This window comes from Castor canadensis, chromosome 12 (genome assembly GCF_047511655.1).
Source record: "Castor canadensis chromosome 12, mCasCan1.hap1v2, whole genome shotgun sequence".
NCBI lineage: Eukaryota > Metazoa > Chordata > Mammalia > Rodentia > Castoridae > Castor > Castor canadensis.
Genome location: NC_133397.1, coordinates 116,626,422 through 116,639,765, shown reverse-complemented (window position 1 = coordinate 116,639,765; position 13,344 = coordinate 116,626,422). Strand labels below are relative to the sequence as shown.

At 37.9% G+C, this 13,344-nt stretch overlaps 1 protein-coding gene across 5 annotated transcripts in view; it reads left to right on the top strand.

Annotated features, from left to right (window-relative positions):
- The window catches only part of Ntng1 (netrin G1), a 321,200-nt gene that overhangs the window by 168,764 nt on the left and 139,092 nt on the right, over positions 1 to 13,344 (top strand). For all 5 annotated transcript variants that reach the window (XM_074050873.1, XM_074050871.1, XM_074050872.1 and 2 more), the window contains exon 3: positions 6,111 to 6,751. In XM_074050873.1, the coding sequence (XP_073906974.1) occupies positions 6,111 to 6,751 (641 nt within the window). The remainder of the gene's footprint in view (positions 1 to 6,110; positions 6,752 to 13,344) is intronic.

Sequence of the window (13,344 nt, the reverse complement as noted above, 5' to 3'; positions counted from 1 at the left end):
GGAGTGCCATCCCAGAAAGTGTCATGTTTGATTGTCACTTGTCAATAATGCAAGCAAAGATTAGCCAGATGCAAATGAGTGCAAGGCAGCCCTGTCTGTTTTTCATGATGTGTTTGAGTGTGAACCCAAATGTTTCTCAAAATCACTTGGTAGTACATGCATTTGTCATGTCACTTACAGTTGAGCAGCAAATCTCCCTTCATTTCCAACTGTCATTGCCAGTCTTAGCCAATAGGTAAGGCTTGGAAGAACAGGTCAAAATGATAGTAATCTCAACTTTTATATTAACACTGATTATATAAGATTGTTTTTTTTAATTCTGAGGGGTCTAACAGATCTTAAGTAAAAGAGTGTGCTTTCAAAGTGTCACTTACCAGAAGGCAAATACCTTCCATCCTTAAAAATAGTGAAAACATGCCTCACAGTTTTTGTCCCTCTAATTCTGAAAGCACATTAAGGAAGAATAACATTCCACTTTGGCAACATATTGCTAATTAATAAGTAACTTCAATTCTCCCAGAGGAAAAATATTAACATTTTAAATGAAATTAGACATTGCAATCTTCTTATTGTTATAAAAATATTTAACAGCATTATCTGTTTAATTATTTAGGCATCTCTTTGTGGTGTAAATATTATCTACATAGTCACAAATATTTTCTGTTTTGTCCATAGACAATCAGCTAAAGATCTGTTGCTCATAGTACTTAAATTAAGATCTACTTAAAGCTGCCTGCTGGCCACAAAATAATTACTTACACTTGCTGATGCCTGAATCTGTGAGATTTAGCAGCAAGAAGTGTTCTTTGATTGCATAAGAAGGGAAAAGTTGCTTTTTCTTATATACATTTCATTGTTGATGTTATTAAAAAGGATTAGAACAGACTTGAAAATTTTAATTAATCTAATCCCTTTAACAAGAATTGTTTTCATACTGAAAATTCTCTATAACAACAGTAGTACATATTACATCCATGTGAAATATTTATACTAAATATTTTAGCATGTAGTCGCTCCTCTAGCTTTCTCTACTGGGAATGGTAAGATTTTTAACTTCTTCGCTTTCTTCTATTTTTCCTTTTTCTCTCACCTAAAACACAAGACAGAATGTCCTCCCCTCTTTGTTTTCCACCCTTTGCTAATTTTCTCACAATGTCACTGTCTCTCCATTTTTATGCTAATGGCCATCAAATCATTAATCTCCTGAAAGAGGATGAGTGCAACGAAATAAGGAAAAGAGTCCAATTGATTTTTTTTTTTTTTTTTGGTATCTACAGTCATTTGGTGTAGATTCTCATTTCAAATGATTTGTTTACCTATCGATCGCAATAAATTGTTTTGCTGCTGAAAATATCACTAAGAGTAGAGTCAGATGAAGGAGAAAACTGTCATTCTGAGAGTCAACCTCCTCTGATCATCTCCAGTGTAAATTACAAATTGTTCTTAATCTGCTCAAATGTCATGTTATCAGGGAGACCTCCTCTGACCTCCCAATATAAAATTACAATCACCATCCCTCTTCAAATGCCATTCCCCCTTAATTGACTTTATTTTTCTCCATAGCTGTTATCACTACATAACATTATAAAGCATTACATGATTGCTTGCTTAGTGTATCTCCTTCAACTGGGATGGAAGCTCCATAGAACACAAAGATTTGGATTTATTTACTGCTGTATCTTAAAAGGCAAGACAAGTGCTTAAAATATCATAATATTAGGCAATCAATAAACGATTGTTGAACGCATGAAATTTTTCTCTCATCTTTGGTGCCTGAAGCACCAAATTTGTGTAAAGCCATGAAAACTTGAAGTAAAGCCAACCTCTCCCTAGAGCTGGCTGTCCTGCTGAGCCCAAGGGGAAGCCCTTCCCCAGGGAGAAAAAGCAGGGACTGGCATGTTTTCTGAAGCCATGTCTTTATTAAAGGACTAAAACTGAGTTGTGAGAGACTGTCTGGTCTCCCCATATTTACAATTTTAAGATTAATATAAAGTAGAGAATCTCAAAGGACGCACTCCAGGATACTATTTCTGTAGAATATAAATACAGGCCACTAAACTTAAAAAGAGTCTTCATGGAGAATGAAATGTTATCATTCGCTGGTAAATGGATGGAATTGGAGAACATCATTCTGAGTGAGGTTAGCCTGGCCCAAAAGACCAAAAATCATATGTTCTCCCTCATATGTGGACATTAGATCAAGGGCAAACACAACAAGGGGATTGGACTATGAGCACATGATAAAAGCGAGAGCACACAAGGAAGGGGTGAGGATAGGTAAGACACCTAAAAAACTAGCTAGCATTTGTTGCCCTTAACGCAGAGAAACTAAAGCAGATACCTTAAAAGCAACTGAGGCCAATAGGAAAAGGGGACCAGGAACTAGAGAAAAGGTAAGATCAAAAAATTAACCTAGAAGGCAACATACAGGGGGTGGGGGCAGCGGGGAGAAATGACCCAAGCCTTGTATGCACGTATGAATAATAAAACAATTGAAAAAAAAAAGGTCTTCATGGTCAAGTAGGTTTGTGAACTAGGTATATTTTGTGAAGCTGGTAAGTTCTTAATTTGAAGACTCTCAGATCATGCTCATTAGGGCTAAGAACAGATCTTAGGCTGTTTGTGCCAAACTCATTTGGTCCTAGACTTTCTCTCTACTATTTCTAAGACAGGGTTAAAACTCGATAGACTCAGGTGTTGAACAGACCAGGGCAAGGGCAGGAGAAAGGGTTCTGGCTCTGCTTCTTGTATGTTTTGTTTTGTGACCTGGGAAAATTTCTTAGCACTTTTCTGTGCCTAATTTCCTCTTCTGTGAGATGGGGATGAAAGGAATTGCCCGGGATGTGTACAGCAGCCAATCAACGTAAGTGCTTACTACATGGTGGATATTGCAAATACTTTTCATTGAATGTAGGAATAAATGACTTTTAGATGGACTTCTTCAGGCCTGTTTTCTAGGACACGTTTGTTAGTGTTAATGCATCTCCAGAGTCATCCTGGTGTGCCTCCTCCTTCTTTGGTCCCAGCACCTTGTCCCCATCTGAGAAGCTCTGTGCACCTAGGTTGAAGACCAACAATCACTGCCTTCCTACACAACTTAATACAAATGTCTGATAACTCACTGATTCCCTTTGTCCCCATGCACCTGACCATGGATGGAGATGCTTTTGTCAAAAGGAAGCTGGTAGCATCCAAGTTAATGATTGTACAGATGGCTGCATGCTGACAGATTTTTGAAGTGACCGTATTTTTTCAGTAAATTTCAAATGAAGGTGTGATTTGTGTAAATCTGACCCCTTCAAGTAAAATGCACATTTGCATATATTTAGAATTTATAAATCCTGACAGATTCCACAATATTTATAGCCCTCCATAAAAAGCCTTTGCCAGTTTGCAGAGCTTTGCATTTGGCTCTCTGGTATGCTGAAGAGAGTTTAAATAATAATAAATTTGGTGATTTATTCCACCTGGAACAGAAACGTACCCCTCCTCCCCCCCTTGGCTCATTTTGAAGGGACTATCTATAAATAGTGCCACAGACGCTAGGATCAGGAATAGGGAATTGAAATCCGAGAGAGAAGTACAGAAACATTTTCATTATCACTGATTTCTTGAGTATATTTTTAAAACAGTTCTGTTCTCAAATAATATACCTTCTCCCCTTTCTCTTGCCTCATCTCAATTATACTTGCATCTCCCAAACCTGTTGCCAACTTTAGGATTCAATTGCATTAATGGAAAAGAGAGTAAGAGTATTAGCTGCCTCTAGGGAGGCCAAACCAGTTCTCCAATGCTCATCTTCTATTTCATGGGAGTCAGCAGGTAACTGAGGGTCGATATCAAAAGTATAAATTCATTATTTGAGACCCATCTCATACATCCAACAGGTATGATGAAAAGCTCACAGTTCATGAAAAAGTCAAAAAGAAATCTAATTGAAATTCTAAGCAAACGTCTAAGGACAATATCAGAAGGTCAGTTCCCTGACCCATCCATGTTCATAATTACTTAGTACGGGATAGGAGATAAGTACAGTTGTACAAAATTCCAGACGTAAATAATTCATTAGTTTTAGATAATTGTATCATTATGAGTAATGTGATGAAATCTCTCACTCTTCTACTCTATCCCACTCTGGACATGAGTCATCCTTTTGTCTCATGTATCCACAATGTATATATCACTCACTCATTAGTAACTTAGTAGTGGTCTCAGCTATCAGATCAACTGTCCCCAGCATTGCAGTGCTCGTGTTCAAGTAGCCTACACCAGGTCGCAATGCCTGTGCCATTCTTTCACTTCATCTCATTGTGTAGGCATTGTGTCATCCCACATCATCTCAAGAGGAAATAGTGCAACAAAATATTTTCAGAGAGAACATATTCATGTAATTTTTATTACAATATATTGTTATAACTTTTCTGTTTTCTTAGGAGGCAGTATTGTTAATTTCTTACTGTGCTTAATTTATGAATTAAACTTTATCATAGGTAAGTATGAGAAGGAAAAATCATACATAGAGACTTCAGTACTATCTATGGTTTTAGGTACACTACCCTGGGGGTTTTGGAATGTACCCCCTGTAGATAAGGAAGGATAGTCTCTACCACTGTACCTGAATGATGGACTTCAAATGATACTATTTTTTAAACAAAATTAACAAAAGCCTGGGAGCTGCTCTCCATAGAACTACAGATGAAAGCTGAACACAGCCCTTAGGGTAGCACAAGCAGGATTATAACTTGTGCTATAACAGGAGGTTTGTTTCTAGCTTCTCGCTGGAGAGGGTTGTCAAGATGTAGCTTTTGTCAGAGGAGTATCATGAAAATTAACATCCATGGAGAGCTGCCTATGAACTGGACCAGAGTAACAACACATAATTGACTGCAGTTTAGTGTGCGTGGCCCTCTTCACCGAGTACAGTTTGTCCTCCCTATCCAAGGGTTCCATGTCCACAGATTCAACCAACCATGGAATGAAAATATCAAGAAAAAATAGATTCAGAAAGTTCTAAAAGCAAATGTTGAATTTGCCATGTGGTGAGCACAATGTTGAATTCATGAAAATAAGTAATGTGCAAGCACACCCTGCTGTAACCTCCCACCATTTACTCAGTTTGAGAGATGCTCACTTCATCTCTTTCATATGAGATGAGTTGTAGTAAGGTATATGATGGTTGCATCTGTACAGAGCATGTACAGATTCTTTCTTGTCCGGATTCCCTGAACAATAGAGAATAACAACTGTTTACCTTGTGTCAGGTATCACAAGTAATCTTGAGAAGATTTCAAGCATGTCAGAGGGTGTGTATTGGAAATATGCAAATACTATACAATCTTGTAAATGGGACTTCAGCATCTGCAGATTTTGGTATCCATGGGGAGCCTGGAACTGATCACTCATGGATACTAGGGGATAAAAGGTAGTTGTTTTCATGTCCTGATAACTTGGAACATAACCTCATCCTGAAGACTTTCCTAAGCAATCCTCTTATCTCTAGCTATTAGGATGGCAGATGTTTGGACCAAGCCCCAGAGCCTACAGTGTATCGCATTTTAATGATTTGTGGTGAATAAAGTAAATGTTTTAAAACCAGACTTTATGAAGCAGAAACCCAGTTAAGTATGATGGATTGGAGACAAAGCCAAGAGAAGCTGAATATGGTATGGGGCAATCCTTTCCCAAACAGGACACAGTAGTGTCTAGGGTTCGTGGCTAATTCTAAATCCTTGCTTCAAAAATGACTTTTGAATAACTGTGCTCTTAAGCAACATCTCTGTCCCTTGCTTCCCTTGCTTCTATTAGACATCTAAGAGGAAGCAGAGGAATTGAATTGTTACACAGCTGTCCTGTGTCTTTGTGCCTCTGTGACCACATTACGGGTCTAACACATATGGGACAGATAAACTTCTTTCGTTTTTTAAGTCCATGGAAGGAAACAAAACAAGAAAGTTATCATATTGCTCTTGTTAAAGCTATTGTAGAAGATAATCCAGTTAGGGCAAATAAAAGTGTTTGCTGACTTATTTCCTAGCCTGTTAGCAAGGGTAATATGGCAAGATGTGTCAAAGCAGCGTTTTAATGCGCCCTCTTCTGTTCTTCCTCTATAGGGCAACCCCTACATGTGCAACAACGAGTGCGATGCAAGTACCCCTGAGCTGGCACACCCTCCTGAGCTGATGTTTGATTTTGAAGGAAGACACCCCTCCACATTTTGGCAGTCTGCTACTTGGAAGGAGTACCCCAAACCTCTCCAGGTTAACATCACTTTATCTTGGAGCAAAACCATTGAACTCACAGACAACATAGTTATTACCTTTGAATCGGGACGTCCAGACCAAATGATCCTGGAGAAATCTCTCGATTACGGACGCACATGGCAGCCCTATCAATATTATGCCACAGACTGCCTAGATGCTTTTCACATGGACCCTAAATCTGTGAAGGATTTATCACAGCACACGGTCTTAGAAATCATTTGCACAGAAGAATACTCCACGGGGTATACAACAAATAGCAAAATAATCCACTTCGAAATCAAAGACAGGTTCGCGTTTTTTGCTGGACCTCGTCTACGAAACATGGCTTCCCTCTATGGACAGCTGGATACAACCAAGAAACTCAGAGATTTCTTTACAGTCACAGATCTGAGGATAAGGCTATTGAGACCAGCCGTTGGGGAAATATTTGTAGATGAGCTACACTTGGCTCGTTACTTTTACGCCATCTCAGACATAAAGGTGCGAGGAAGGTAAGAGAAGTCTGTCTGCCTTGACTGGGAATGGGTTTGCCCAAAGACTATGCCAGGGTGACAGGCCCACAGCTGTAAAATGACACTTGTTGACTTCTACTGCAATATTCTCTCAGAAACACCAGTATAGAAGTAGGTTCTGAAAATATTTGAGACCCTTTGACTCTGTAGTTTGTAATCTCAGACATGCTGTCATTGAATCTGGCAGAATTCTTTAAAATTTAAACAAAAGGCATCTTATTTGAGATAAAAGAATTGGCTAAGGTCAGGGTGTGGTCATGAAGGCACAAGCTGAAGAGGGTAAAACCAGTTGCTCGAAGGGACTGAAAAACAAGGGATATATCTTGTATTTTCAAGCACAGGAGAGGGTCAAAACACCGCACCACAATTTGTTAATGTTTGTTATATTGGGCAAAAAATGTTCTGGAAATGACAGATAGATTTCTTTAAATTTGTTAAGTCAGAACAAAATGCTTCTAGGAAAACAAGTAAGCTTTTTAAAGTGGGATAAGCGCTACTTTTTTAAGTCTTTGAATGTTATGTTAAAATGACATACCTTATGGACTTGATTTAGGCAGTCTTTATTTTGTATATCAATTACAAATGGACCAGAGTAACATTAGTGAACATAAGTCAAGGATATCTTTGGTTTTGATAATATAGCAAAACCACAAGTGAGTTACCAAGAATTTGAAGATGTTTATGAAAAACTGGAATGATAAGAACGAGCACTTCCAATGCAAAGATTTTCAGCCACCTTTGTAAGCATGGTGTGTAAACAAAATAACCAACTGCTGGGAGTGGAAGCATGAGTGGGGAAAAGTAGAGGAAAGAGCAGAGTTATAGCAAATGGGAAAAAAAGGAAAGTTATGCAAAGCAAAACTGACTCTGAAAACATGAAAATATGTATGAGGATCAGAATATAAATCTTCCATGTAGATTTAAGTAAGTAGTCATAAAATTTAAACAGATAACGCAGAATTCATTCAATTCACTGACTTCCAGAGTTGCATAGGGCTGCCCAGTCTTCAGAAAGACTGGTCTTTCACTTGCCTCATGCTATCACTGCTGTTAAGAAAATAGGGCCATAATGCACACATAGAATGGAATGGAATGGAATGGACTGCTCAGAGTGGTGTTGAGTTTCAGGATCTTCTCTACAGAAGAGCAGTCGGCAGCCGTCTTTGTTCTAGCTTCCTCTTCTTCATGGAAGAGTCAAGATTCTTCAGCTACGGGAGCTTTATTTTAAACATTTAAGGTCTTGGTGATGGATGATGATGACATCTGGAAAGAAACTAATAGTTTTGAGGGACAGATGCATTGATACATTGGCATCAATGTATTTGTATTAATATTGACCTTGCTGGTTCCAGGGAATGGGGAATGGTTCATATATTAGCAGGACCCCATGGCAGAGTGAGAGACAGTAATTGTTTCAAGCATGAGTTTTCTATGTATAACAAAATGCAGCCATTGTACCTAGGAGCATTTAGTAAAATATTATCAATTTATAGCATCTCATTCTTGAGAATATATATGAAAATAATTGCATTATTAACAATAACATACCAAAAATCAAGTCACAAGCACTCAATTCATCTGTAAGACTAAAGGTCAAAATTAATAAACCAAGATTTGAATTTGAGTCCTAGTGTGATCTATATTGTGAGACTCATGTAGGTCAGTTTCCTGGCTGTTAGAGAAATCCTTAATTGTAACTCAAATCACTACACACCAAGTTGTACCTAACACTCTTGCTTGCCACTGTCAGGAAGGCAATCTTCAGAAGATTTTTGGTTAGGAAATAGCTTTTGTTATTAGGTATACATTTTTCTTTCCTGTGATTATTTAAAAATGTAAAATACATTTTAAAGCTAAGGGCATTTTTCTGCATTCTCCATTCTCCACTGGGATTGGACAGGCCATCTCTAAAAGGTGTATGTGAGAGACGCAGAGTCCCTCTGCATTTACCACTGCTCTTTTATCCATCATTGTAGCCATCTCCCCCAGTTGCACTTCAGAATTCTGAGGAGTTTGCAGGAGCCCTCCTCCCTTCTCTGAGACTCACCTCTACTGTCTTTTCCTGTCCACCAGTCAGCTTTGAGCTGGTGAGAAACAGCTGGGCAAAAGATAAAGGTCCAGTAGAGGTGAACCCTTTCTATTCAGTCCCACTCTGTCACTTCCACACTCTGTCCAAATTCCTCAGGGAAAACTGATGCAGGCTTGTTCTGTATCAAGCATCAGATGGCTTGAATATTTTTAGTCTTAGGGGAGGGACCAAAGAAGCAAGGTCTGATGGCTTGGGTGTGTCTCCAGCTTTGAAGTTATATAAAGAATTATTGCTCACAATGGAGTCACTAAAGGGAAATATGGAGCAGTAGCTGGTTCACAAGGCCTTTCAGCCTGGATGCTTAATAATGTCATTTTACCCTTGAAATGTTCATTAGGATTAATCACTTGGGACACCTTTCTCTTATACAACAAGTTACCTGTAGAAGGATTAGATATTAATCAATGATCTCTGAAAGAAGATTCTAAATTTCCCCAAATGTAGCAGGTCTTTGTTTCTTGTACCACCATCCCATGAAATGATTGGCACACTTTCCATGCCTGTACATGTCTATATTTGATAATGATAATGATATTTTTGTACTTGTCACTTCTAATACCACCCCACCAAAGTGTGGTAATATTTTGGGAATATAGAATAGAGACCAGTCATAAATATCCATAGTGTAGCCACAGAGAATGTCAAATTTTCATTTTGAAATATTAAACTATGAAATAAAAATAGTTGGACATTCTTGTTTAAATTGACTGACAGTGAATTCTAAACTCTCCACTTCTTTGTGCATGTATATATTTTATACTGACTAGTATTGTTTGGTATAAAAATGATGTTTAGATTATCATTAAACCCATGTAACATTTATGATCTTTTTAGCATGTGATACATTTTACTGGTGACAAAAACTATAATCTCATCATAAGAAATTTATTCATCTTTTGCTACACACTTATTTAGCTTTCCCTTGCTCCTACCCATTGAGTATTTATTAAGATAATGGAAGAAAAGAGGAAGCATGGCTGTTGGCGATCCCAGCGACTCCATAGTACTTACATTGTTCAATAAACCTAATAATCTTCACAGACTAATTCTGACTTATGGCTGTCCTGCTTCAGTAAATCAGGGTGATTTTCTCTAGTGAATAATAGACGAGAGTGCAGTGTGCCAGTACCTTAATTAAAGAGCTGCTCTCTTAGTCTTGATCTCATTTTAATTTACAGGGTAATACTACAATAATATCACTAATGGAAGGTACATTAAAGGGCCTCAAGTAGCATTAACTGTATTAAATTATGGTGCTTGTGTTAATTAACTGCTGAAGCAAGATGGTTCTAATGGCCAAAAAGGTCGTCTGGTGCATAAATAAAACCTACCCAGATATAGAGTGAGAGGAGAACACCTTTGCAAACAGAGGGTTAAATTCAAAAGCTGTTAAATATAGATGGTGTCCAAAATGCTTCTTAGTTACACAAATGAAAGTTTTGATTTTTAAGTATTTTGATTCCTTCTGAGCTTTCCATAAGTGGATTAATTGAAAATTTGAACCCTTTATTTATCAGATGCACAGATTTTATTAGAATATAAGCTCAACATTATTTATTGTTTCTTTGAGGTGGACAGTTCAAAGAAGTGGTGTGATTTATTGTAATAGCTTTTAAATCTGAAATATAAATGGACATTTGGTAATATGCTCATTTATTTTTAAGGTATACTATCAGCAATGTATTAGGCTACTGGTTTGGGATATAAGATAATAGAAATTTTACTTTAGCAATGACAACTTTAAGACAAATTGAAAGAACTTTTCTCAGTGCCCTTAAAAACTGTAATCAAATTATAGTTTTAACTGTATCATCTCTTTTCCTTCCCTTTCTACACAATATTCCTAAAGGTAATTATTAGTAATTTTCCTCAATGGCATTTCTTCAGTTCTTGTCTCTAGCAGTGCCTACTCTGACTCCTTTACAGGTAGTTGGTTCTCAAGATAGTAAAGACAGTAATGTACCTTATCCCCAGTTTAGCCTTTTAAGTTTTAGTTCCTTAGGTTCAAAAATATTACATGGAAAATTTCAGAAATAAGTTTTAAATAAATATATTGCAGAATATTGTCACAATTGTTCTATTTTATTACTAATTATTGTTAATCACTTTACTGTTTCTAATTTAAAAATTAAACTTTATTGGAGACATAAATGAAAAAACAGTTAATATAGGTTTTGAGATTTTAGAAATCTATTGGGGCTTTGGTCTATACACCCTATAGACAAAGTGTAGCATTTTTGCCTTTTCTAGCTCCATTGCTTAACAACAAGAAAGGAGCCTCAGAGCATTGGCACAGAAGTTTCACTTTAACAAGCTTTTGATGCTATCTTCACTTCACTGTGACCCAATCCAGAGCCACACTTTCTTTTGTCCAATGGAGGGGCCTAGAAAGGACCAGGGACAAAGTCATCCTGCAGGGTGGATGGAACTGGAGATCATCCTGTTAAATGAAATAAGTCAGTCCCCCAGACAAGCGTCCCATGGTTTCTTTCATTTCTGGAAGCTAGGGAAAAATAAAACAAAACAACCTAGTCATGAAAGTAAAAGGGAGACTACTAGGGAGCTGAAAGGGGTAGAAAAAAGTGGGAAGGGGGGATAAAAAGTAATGGAGGAGTGACTATGATCAAAGTTCATTATATCAGTGTATGGAATTGTCATGATGGAACCCATTACTGGGCACAGTTTAACATATGCCAATTTAAAAAGAAAGAGAGAGAGAGAGAGAAATCCCTATATGCTCATTCTCAGGAGCCAAACTTACATTTTTCAACTCTTACCCTTTGAACACCACCATCTTAGCTTTTTGTAATTGAGTTAAGGAGAAACTGACATTCACTTTCTTGAAACAAAGTGTTCACATGCTTAACACAAAAATATGCAATGCTAGGAAGGCAAGAACATGTGGGAAAGTTTAGAAGCATAAAACCAACAGTGACTTTTTCAGATTTTTGGAAAATCACATCATGCAGAATGATTTGGTAATGCCAAAAGGGGTATCAGTTTTCTTGCAAATTCTGCCTTTTCTAGCCATGACCCAAATAAAACTACCAAAATACTTACTTTTCACCTCTCACATTCCACAAGATGCCTTTAGAACATTCTTCCCAGTTAGTCCTAAGCACTGAGGCTGGGATTCACTACTGCCAAAGAGATTATGTTTTTATAACATCTTCCCTTTTGCTGCCATCAGTAAAAACTTATCCTCCACCCTGGGACAGGGGCTGGGTTAGACAGTGGACACACAGAGATGCACAAAGCATAGTCTCTACTCTTCAGGAGCTCATAACCAGAAAGGACAGAGCCTTACAGGAAAATATGGTGACAACACGTGTTCAAAGTATTTTTTCCTGCTTATTCTTAGTATTTTTCATTATTATAACAAATTACTTGAAGCTGGGTATGTTTTATAAAGAAAATAGGTTCATGTAGCTTACAGTTCTGAAGGTTCAAGAGACAGCATCTAGTGATGGCTTTCTTGCTGTTTGAGTCCTGGGACACCACAGGACACTGCATGCAAGACACAGGGAGTGTACCTGTTTTCTAGTCTCTCTCTCTCTCTTCTTATGAAGCACCAGTATGCAATCACATGGTCCCCCGGATGACCTCATCTATCCTAATCACTTCCAAGACCATATCTCCAAACACCATAATTGGATTGCTGCTACCCTCTCAATACTTCATGGTGGGGATTAAATTTTAGTACATAAACCCTTGGAGGACTCACTCAAAATATATCTAAACTGAAGCACTGTGTAAATGCTTGAAGTGCTAGGGCAGCAGAGAAGAAACTACCAGTTGAATGTGTGAAGACTAGTAAAAACTTTGGTGGAGCTCTGAGATTTTTATGGTACCTTGAAATATGTGCTTTAATGTACCAAGCAACCAGGGCAGAATGGGTATCCTAGGCAGACAAATCAGGCGTAGAAACAATACAGCCTGTTGAGGAACTCTAAAGAGTCAGGAATTTGAGTTTTGAATCCTGGGCGAGGTCTTCCCATCCTCTCCCTGTCGACCTTCAGTGTCTCTAAGAATCAGGAAAGGATTTCTGCATCTTGCTCTTTGAGGTCCCCATCTCATAAGAAATTTAAAATTGCATGCATTCTGTTCATGTTGAGTGCAGGTGCAAAACTTTACTCTCAGGCAGTTCCAGACAAGTAGAAGTTATTCTAGTGTGGTCAGACTACAGAGATGTGGTATTGCTGAATTTTAAAGCAACTGTAACCCCAAGACTTGGTGCTCAAGTGGAGGATCCAGCACAGTGTTCCAGATTCCCCAAAAACAATCCAATGGCGATAACTTCAGATTTATTTATAAATTCAAGAGGTCCTGGTGGCCAATCAGATTCTGAGGAAGGGCTGTGGAAAAGACTTCTTAGTTGAATGGATGGTGGAGCCAAAACATAGGAACTAAACGTAGGTGATCAGTGATTTAGCTAGCTGTTCATGTTATGCTATTTTAAGTAATAAGAATGCAAGTAGAGATT